The sequence below is a fragment of the Channa argus genome, chromosome 1 (assembly GCF_033026475.1).
Source record: "Channa argus isolate prfri chromosome 1, Channa argus male v1.0, whole genome shotgun sequence".
Taxonomy (NCBI): Eukaryota; Metazoa; Chordata; class Actinopteri; order Anabantiformes; family Channidae; genus Channa; species Channa argus.
The window spans coordinates 6,695,353-6,705,190 of NC_090197.1; the positions used below are offsets into that span (position 1 = coordinate 6,695,353).

Below are 9,838 nucleotides of genomic sequence, written 5' to 3' on the forward strand. Positions count from 1 at the left end.
ACCTGTTCTCAACAAGAAGCTCTTCCCATAATTCAAAGCTAACTTCAGCCACACAGAACAAGTCTGAGTAAGAAGGTAAACAGTCTCTTCTATTCTGCCTTTGTCAGCCTCTAATTCCTGCTTTATGACGTCAGCCTCTGGTTTCTGACTGGTCGACTTTTGCTTCGTCACATTGAATGATATGAAGTCTTCTCCATCATAACCACCCTCCACAAGATAAGTGTTTCCGGTCTGTTCATCCGATTCACAGCTTTCCATGTACTGTAAAATGTGGACACCTGAGAGAGACAGAGATAATCAAATACAGTTTACAGTTTTTAAGTATTGAGGGAAACGGCTTTAAATTGTTTATTTACCTTAAGAAAATGAGACTTTCCTTAACCCTGTTAAGGATCATTTAATGGTTCAAACAAATCAACTAATTATAAATGAAAAAAGTACATTATACAGATTCCTTCTGAAATTTGATGGAGAAAAAGAATAAATAAATTCATATATATTCAAGTAAAGTACAAGTTCATGAAGATGTCACTAAGTGCACTAGGAAGTGTCCTTCGTTACTAGGAAGTGTCCTTCGTTACTAGGAAGTGTCCTTAGTTACTAGGAAGTGTCCTTAGTTACTAGGAAGTGTCCTTAGTTACACACTATCACTGGTAAAGAGCCAATATGTAGATTATGTTTGTTATTTACTGTCATGTTGGTCTCTTTAACTACTCTCCATGCACACATGCATTAATAATGATTATTTCATATCTTTACTTAAATAGTTTGACTTACACCAGTCAACCACAACATTAACACCATCTGGTTCATGAGTTAACATTGTTTTTCCCATATTCACTTAACACCACTAGGTGGAGTTAATGATTAGTGGAGTGTGTGTTTTCAAGATGAGGTCATGAAGCAGAAATAAGTTCACACTTTCATTCTTGTGCTGTGGATCAGTGTGTTGTGGTCTTGATATGTCATTTCTGTGAGGAGCAGCCATGTCATGTAATTCAAGCTCAGAGCCCCTGTCACCTTTAATCTGCCCCCAGTGAAAACTCCCTCCCATTACTTTCCAAGTGATGTAGATGTCTGGCTGATGTGCAATAATTGTATAATATATAAATAATATATATAAATAATTTTAATTTGTGTATCTTAAGGCTGTAAGAATAATACATATTGGGAGGGACACTGCATGTCTGACATGTTCAGGTTAGAGACGACACTGCTGCAGCAACAACAGCTGGAGAGAGAGGGAGAGGGAGGACTGTGCACAGAGAGGCACAGTCACTGTGTGTGTACTGTAGAAAGCAGCTGAAGATGAATAAAAACAACAGGAAACATCCGCACATTGAGGGAAAGCAGATTGGAACCTGGGTAACTTTGTTGAAAACCTATGGTTTAGAAAGTGGATTAAGCTAAATAGTTCAGCCCTTCTCAACAAGACAGAGCAGCTGAACTGACTGGGTCTTTATCAGAACATGATGGAAACTTTGTTGTTGTTGCTTCTCTTCTGTAGTGTGTCATCATCAGGTAAGGTCCCATCTCAAATCTTAGAGTTTACTTCAATGTCCACTCTGCTCTGTGATCTGTTCCTGTCTCACGTTAAGTCAGTTTCATTTTTACTTCAACTCAGACAACTGGTTTAAAACCAGTTATATACTGTAGGTGTTATATTTATGAGTGAAATGTTTGATTTGCCATCAAGTGTTCATGTCTTTAATGTTTGTCCCTCAGTGAGACACTCCCTGAACTATTTGATCACTGCATCTACTGGACTCCCAACCGTCCCAGAGTTTATGGCTGTTTTGCTGGTTAATGACCTTCAGTCATGTTACTGCAGCAGCAACAAAACTCTGGAAGTAAAACACGATGCGTGGAAACAGTTATTTGATGACACTAAGCTGTGGGACTGGGTGAAAGAACAATGTTTTGACATTCTGCCTGACCTCTACAAATCCAGACTTCATAGATTCATGCAGCACTTTAACCAAAGTACAGGTACAGTATGTTCTGTGTTATAGCCCCTTTATTTATATTTTACCTTCTACACTGCTCTTTCTTTCAGCACAAGTGTTACACAACATACATGCTGTTACAATGAAGGCAAACCCTTCCAATGAGATCTCCAGACAGAATAATTTCTTCCTTTTTACGTCACTACAGCTGCAGCTGCTCAGCATATTTTTGAAATCTAACCCAGATGTGCATTCACGAGTGTTTTCTCACATGAGATGTTATTGTTAGATTAAACCAGAATTCTCTTCAAAAATGAGTGAGACTAAATTGTGAGCATGTTTGAATAAAGTTTGTAATGCAGTGTTTGTTCTGTAGCCGTAACATTTTTGTATCCTTAATGAAATCTTAAACATGAGGTAGGGTCTTCATTGATGCTAATTGTAAGTGTAGCAGACATGCTTTTAGGATGTCTGCTAACAGCTGTTTCAGAACAAGTTTTAAACAGTTACGATTCTGTGGCTGCAGTGCAAAAGATTTACTGGACAGGGAAAAGCAAAACCCTGTGACACATCCAACAGAGTCACATGTGCAGACTATGCTCTGAATATCTTAGTTTAACCCACAAGTGGTCTTCAGGTTGCTTCTGAGAATGATGGTCCCTGGGTCACAGTTAGTAGAAAACCCCTGTTTTAAACAGATATGTATCTTAGTTGTAAAGTGACCTTCTAACCAAGATGATGAATTTGGTGACTTGTAGCTTTGAGTGCAGCATAAATGGAAGTCTGACTTCACAAAACAATAGTTGGAAAGTTGTGGTTTTTACAATTCTCAGTATTGACAGACCATAACGTGACACCCAGACAACACACATTCAAACAGCTGATGGCATTAATACCAGGGGCTGGTATCACAAAACAAAGTTACTGTGTTATTCAAGCTAACTTAAGCGTTAACTTGGGCTTTTCTGTAAACAAAGCTGATCAGATCCACAGAAACAACTAGACCCTAGGAATCTATCCAAGAATACAGGTCTGGCTCTGTGTTATATACAGTGATGCACCAAGTAGATCAACGGCTTTTGGCTTGTCCCCTCTGGGTCAACACATTGGAATGTTTTCCGCACGTTGATTTAGCATGGGTTTCTAGGCCTGATGCTCTACCCTCCCATTTTATCCGGGTTCGGGACGGGCACTTAATGGCCGGGCGGGGCCACACCTGGGGGCCTGGAATTCAAACCCTTAGCCTTCTGCATCTCAACCCAATGCTCTACCACTGACCCACCAGGCCCCTATACAGTGTAACCAATCCTAAATGAGGAGGAGAGGGACACATCAAAGATCCCCACTGGTCATCTGTGCAATCTGGAGCATGGTTAAAATCATCTTTGCACAGAATAAAACATTTAAATCTCTATTGTCTGTCTGTTTCTCTCAGGTGTCCATGTTTTACAGGTGATGCGTGGCAGTGAATGGGACAATAAGACTGGAGAGGTCAGTGGTTTTATGAAGTGTGGTTATGATGGAGAAGACTTAATGACACTGAACCTGTCCACAAAGACATGGATCCCTCTGAAAGGACAAGCTGACATTATCAAAAAGCAGTGGGATGCTGACACAGGGTCAAATAATGAGCGTGTGAACTTCATCACTCAGATTTATCCTCAGTGGCTGAAGATGTATTTGAGTTATGGGAATAAATCTCTGCTGAAACCAGGTAAAGTTACTCGGCCTGATGTCTTTTCATGAACACAACTATGTTCACAAAGTAGAAACACTGATTTGCAAACTTATCAATCTGATCTTTACCATCTTTTTGGTAAATTTTGTCACTTTGTCACAAGAAGATCTCACTTTGCTCCATTTAATGATCCTATTTGGGGGGGTCTTTTTTTTACCCTGTGACATCATTTTCAGTCATTACATTTGGTCAATTCTGTGGCTAGAAATTAATTTTCATTTACAGATTTACATTATTAGTATACAACAGTTGTTGTTTAATAGAAGAGAGTCCGTACATGCAGTTCATTTACTTGAAGCAAAGGTTGTTCACATGTGAGACTAACTTACCTGTTATATCGCGAGTCGAACTTTAACATTCAGAATCTACAAACTGAAGAAAACCCACATTATATGATTTCCATAAAGATCTACATGATTAGTAGCATCATTGTCTCCATGTGATTATAGTTTAATATCTTAACATCTTTTTGATAGATTGGCCCTGAGTTTTTGTCAGATATTCATAGATTGCAGACAATGGACCACATTTTAGGGCAGCACATACAAATGATCTAAAACAATTTGTGTCATTCAAAAATGTTCTTGTACTCAGTGTTTCTCTTAGCTACAAACAAAAGTCCCAACTGGACTTATCATGCATGTCATAAACAGAATAATTGCTGTTCTTCACAGCAGAAAACATGCAATTGACTTGATGATTACAGTGACTTCATCTAAATGTTCTTGTTTTCTTTAAGGAAACTTCTCCAGTCTTCATTCAAGTTGATAGTGTTAGTCTGTTACCTGCCATGAGCCTGTTTCTTTGTAACCTCCTGTTAGGAGCAATTTCTGTTTGTCATCGAGTTCTTACCAATAAATGCTTTTGTTAGTTCAGTCCCTCACTATGCAGATGACACAATTATTTACATATATGCTCCTTTTGTAGCACAGGTGATTGAAGAACTTCAGTTTGCATTTCAATCATGCCCAGAAAACAAAGTTTATGGTTTTATCAACAGTTTCCCTGCAAAATATTCATAAGAATATATACATCTGTTGGTACATTGATTGAAATGATGTCTTTCTACAAGTACTTGGGGATATGGATTAATGAAAAGCTTTCATTTAATAGACATATTTTTCACTTCTAACTAAGAAACTCAAAATGAACATTGGCTTTTATTTTCACTTTCCACTGCATTCTCTATGATTTAGTTGGCTGGACATCATTAACTTCGTAGAAAGTAACATTGGTATATGTTCACCTGTAAAGCTTGGTGGGGTACCCTCCTTTCTGGCAGTTCTCGTTGTTATAATAATGTTTGCGGTTGTTCCTCAGGCTTGGACAAACCTTGGCAAAACATCATTTTAGATGATTATTGAATAATCTCCAAAAAAACTCCTAAACTAAAAACATTCATGGCCATTAATGATTTTAGGAGTATCATAAAGAATGCAGTGAAGAAGTGTCGGTATAGCTGTCATTCTGTTTTATTGTTTATGTATTTTGTATGGCTGCTACTGTACTTTACTGCCTGGTGTCACTTGCAAGAGAGATTCCTGATTTCAATGGAATTTTCCTGGTTAAATAAAGGTAAAAAATGAATAGTAATAAAATGAAATAACATTTTTCTAATCGTGTTGGCTCCTTTTTAATGTTGATGCCAACTCAGCTTAGTTAAAAAGAAATTTAGGACAAAGATACAAAATGTTCTTGCATGGGGTTCAGTGGACGTATATTCTAATGATTTATCATCACCAGCCGGATACATATGTTAAGTTTGCTTTTAAATTTTCAGCACATATTGATGGTTTCACTATAAATCAAATTGATGTGTCTTTACTCTGTCTTTATTTGCTTCTCTTATCCCCCTTTTCTCTTGATACATCATTATTGAATTTCACCTTGTATCATTTCTTTCCTGTTTGCCTTTTCTCACATTTCTCCACCTCCTTCACCTTCTCTCACTTTCTCTTCCTCCATGGTCTCAGTTCCTCTTTCCCACTTTCCACCGTTTCTCAGTGGAGCTCCACATACTTTATCATACAGAAGTTTTCAGTTTGTATCTCTCTCTACTCTAGTTCCTCCCTCAGTGTCTCTCCTCCAGAAGTCTCCGTCCTCTCCAGTCAGGTGCCACGCTACAGGTTTCTACCCTGAAAGAGCCACAATGTTCTGGAGCAAAGATGGAGAGGAGCTTCATGAGGACGTGGACCATGGAGAGATCCTCCCCAACCATGATGGAAGCTTCCAGATGAGAGTTGATCTGATGAACATTTCGTCAGTCAAACCTGAAGACTGGAGGAGATACGACTGTGTGTTTCAGTTTTCTGGTGTTAAAGTCATAATTACCAAACTGAACGAAGCAGTGATCAGAACAAACTTGGGTAAGACTGTAAGTCAGATGTAATGAAACTTAAACACACATGTTTAGTTTGTAAAACACTGTCAAGGTCAAAGATCGTGACAATTATGTAAACACAGAACATTTGTGAGAAATCAGGTTCAGTAATCTTCTGTTCTGGTTCCAGTTCCTCCCTCACAGGTTCCTGTTGGTGCTGTCATTGGAGTTGTTGTAGGACTGATGCTGCTGTCAGTCTGCATCACTGGACTCTTCATCTGGAGGAAGAAAAGAAAAGGTAAGAAACACCACTGCTGGATTTAATATGTTGGTTCAACTCAGGGACAACACATTAAGTAATAAGGGTAAAAGATATGTTATAATTTTCTGTTAATTTATTTGTACGATCTTAGATTTATTTTAATAGATATTACTATAAACTTTTATCTGTGTTTCAGGTTTCAGACATATAATCTAGTAAGTTTTTCTGATCCAATTTATTTATAAATCATTGTTGTATTATTATGAATTTAATATGCTTGTTATTATTACCATTAGTAGTTGATCAATAATTTATGTCCAGTCTTTTATTTAAATAATTCAATAATTTTACTTAATTTTCTGCTTCAGACTCTCAGTTGATATGATAGTTGACATCAGACAAACTGATCACAGTGAGTACTTCATTATTTCAACTAAAATATGCTGTGTACATACCAGTACTACAAACATCAGCTACAATATTATTACTATGAATATTATGATGGAGGACAAGCGTCAGCATGGCCACTCTGAGCAATCTGCAGCTACACAGCCCCAAACACTGCAAACTGTGATACACTGTGTACAGAGGTGGTAGAAGTACACACACACTCAATACTCAAGTAAAAGTACTAAGCAGATAATCTACATTTTAATAAAGTACAAAACACATATAAAAACATAATATTTGTATTTTAAAACCACCAGGTGTTGTTAATGTTGTAGCTGATCAGATTATATCATAATGTATAATTATGATCCTGTAGTTTACATTCAGATAATATTTGAGTGGAAGTGTAAAATAAAATAAATTGAGCCCAGTGTCACAAACTTATTTTAAGGTGCTTTATAATGTGTCTTAACAGGGTCCAGAGACATAAGAAGAGACGTCCTGTGAAGCTACTGTGACATCAAAACCTGAGTTTGTGTTTTCATTTAATCTGAACATATAACTATCAGAAGATCACAGATGAATCAAACTGGTTAAGTGAGAGTGTTTTTACATCTGAAGACACAATAATGAAACAGCTGATTTTATTAATCTGGTTGTCAACTCTTTTGTCCAATATGTCATTAAAAATGTTTGTGTTTGCACATAATGCACAGACAGAAATGTCACCTTTAACACCAGGTGATATTTTTATTTTAAAATGTATTAATTTCATGCTGTTTGTGAAGCACCTTCAGGAGTCACTGTGCAGGTAAATAGAATTAATTTGATATCTGTGAAATCTGATATGACTGAACAGTTTTCATTTGTTCTTGTGAGTTTGTGATCATTTCATTGTCTATTAAAATGTGTTATGATGTTTTAAATGTGACATTTAATATGTATGAAGTCATTTGTCATTTGATTCAGAATAAAAGAGAAAATATTTCATATTTCTAGCTGCTGTGTTCAATCTGTCTCCTAATGTCCATTTAATGCTCATTGTCTGTTGGAATTGTATCATTTTTAACAAACACATTGTGTTGTACTTTTTTCAGCTGGCAGTCATGTAGTTAGAGTCAGATACTTGTAGATACTTGTACTAGTGGATCTGACTTTATTTTCATTTTTTATTTTTATTTATTTTTTTGTCGTGATGCTTTGTTGCTTCAGGGTCTGGGTGACTTTCCATAACTGAGGGGAACATGATGCTGTGGCAGGACCTTAAACACGTTGTTCTCATTTGTCTCCAGTGTGTCTGAAGAAGATTGGACCACTGCACCTCTAATACTGAACTCCAGTTATCTAAAGTGTTTGTTGCTGCTAAATGTGGCAGGTATCAGGTTATTAGGTCAAATGAGCTCAAAGTGACTTATTTACTTCAGTAAGTGCATTTAACATTTAAACCTACTTTGTGTTTAGTCTTTGTATTAGATTTTCTGTAGTTTATGATGAGATGAACCACATTCCCCTTTTCCCATTTCTCAGGTCACAGCACATGTTCAGGTCTTTATTCTCCTATTTATATTGTCCGTTTTGCTTATCTTGCAGACAGACAGAGCCTCTTTCAGTTGGTTTAAACCTCATCCTTCCCAAATCTCTCATCCTGCAGCTCTTTTGCCTTATACTTTATCATTTGTTTCTTTGTTTCCTTTGCTATATTTTTTAAGACAACTCCACACTCTACATCCACACATGCAGTGTTTAATATTTTTTCCATAAGCTGATGAACCAGCTTCCAATCTAAATTCGGGGAGCAGACACCCTCTCTACTTTTAAGACTAGGCTTAAAACTTTCCTTTTTGATAAAGCTTATAGTTAAAACTGCTTTTCTCTATACATTTACTTGTCACCACTGTATGCCATTAATTCTGTGTCCTACATCCTGTAGGATGCTTTGTTGTTGCTTTTTTGTTGTTTAGTTGTTGCTTTTCTTGTTGTTTTGTTGTTGCTTTTTGTTGTTGTTTTGTTGTTGCTCTTTTCTTTTCTCTCTTCACTTTCCACTCACCCCAACCGGTCAAGGCAGATGGCCGCCCACCCTGAGCCTGGTTCTGCTGGAGGTTTCTCCCAATAAAGGGAGTTTTTCCTCTCCACTGTTGCCTAGGGCTTGCTCAAGGGGGAATTGTTGGGTTGCTTCTACATACTTGTGTAGTCTGGACTTTATTCTGTAAAGTGCCTTGAGATGACTTTGTTGTAATTTGGTGCTATATAAATAAAGTTGAATTGAATTGAATTGATTTGAATTGATGAAAAATCGTAAGCAGCTGCTGAAGTGACATAACATTAATTTAATTTATTGTCAGCATTTAAATAAATTCAGCCTGTTGCAGTTTGGCTCAGGTGCTTTTGGGCTTTAGACACAAAGAAGCTCAGTCAGTCCTCATTCTCTTCTCCTCTGCATGACTGATAATCTGGTCACAGCTGATACGGCTCATGTTCGTGTTCATTTGGATCCACTTGGGTCTGGCACAGTCCTGAGACCTGCTCCTGTGAAACAAGACTCTTCCAGTTTTGAGCTAAATTTATAATTGGGGGAGTTTTCTTACTTGGACTTACTTACACATTAAACATTTACTTGTACTAGTAAGAACTCGTTCTAAGACCTTTGTCCTTCATTTCCGGACATATTTGTCATAGTTTCAGTGTTGGATGGAGTTCAGGTGCATCAGTGTGACTGCAGCATAAAGAAAGCAGAATTAAAGCAGGACTGGGTCCAGAAAGTTCCGGAAGCAAACACACATTTTATATTTTTATATAAAGTCAAACACCATAACTTACACCAGGTGGTCAGACTGCTCAACTTTTTAACCCATAAATGTTATGACAGACCCAAAACCTCAGGGGATTTAAAGCCCTACTTTTACTACATACATTAAAATACAAAACACAAAAGAATAAAGATGAACTTACTAAGACCACAAGCAGACAAATGTCCAAAGTCCCAGCAGAATGAGCAGCAGCAGCCTCCCACACCTGCTTCACATTTCTCCTCTCTCCACCGCCCTACATGAGTCCTAGTGTCTACCTGCCACATAAGTCACAATTTATAGTGACATTTGTGGATCTACAGACGTGGGAACTTCATTTCCTAATTGTTCTTTAATGTTTGTTCCTCAGAAACACATTTGTGTATCGTGTTGTGA

General features: G+C 37.3%; 1 protein-coding gene across 2 annotated transcripts; it reads left to right on the top strand.

Annotated features, from left to right (window-relative positions):
* The first annotated feature begins 1,217 nt into the window (after positions 1 to 1,217).
* LOC137100497 (major histocompatibility complex class I-related gene protein-like) lies at positions 1,218 to 7,648 on the top strand. 2 transcript variants are annotated; one of them, XM_067478361.1, is made up of 8 exons: positions 1,218 to 1,521; positions 1,726 to 1,989; positions 3,382 to 3,660; positions 5,658 to 6,050; positions 6,195 to 6,302; positions 6,463 to 6,481; positions 6,635 to 6,678; positions 7,132 to 7,648. In XM_067478361.1, coding segments are annotated over exons 1-7 (1,116 nt in total). In that variant the 5' UTR covers positions 1,218 to 1,469; the 3' UTR covers positions 6,636 to 6,678; positions 7,132 to 7,648. The 2 variants fall into 2 exon arrangements, with proteins under 2 accessions (XP_067334462.1, XP_067334468.1); XM_067478367.1 differs by having other exon boundaries at positions 1,222 to 1,521; positions 5,748 to 6,050.
* Positions 7,649 to 9,838: the final 2,190 nt, after the last annotated feature.

Excerpts from the sequence above, each read along its gene's own strand:
- LOC137100497 (XM_067478361.1), top strand. The coding sequence starts at position 1,470 with ATGATGGAAACTTTGTTGTTGTTGCTTCTCTTCTGTAGTGTGTCATCA. Across the intron at positions 1,522-1,725 it reads CTGTAGTGTGTCATCATCAG|TGAGACACTCCCTGAACTAT; the intron begins GTAAGGTCCCAT and ends TTTGTCCCTCAG. Across the intron at positions 1,990-3,381 it reads GCACTTTAACCAAAGTACAG|GTGTCCATGTTTTACAGGTG; the intron begins GTACAGTATGTT and ends TGTTTCTCTCAG.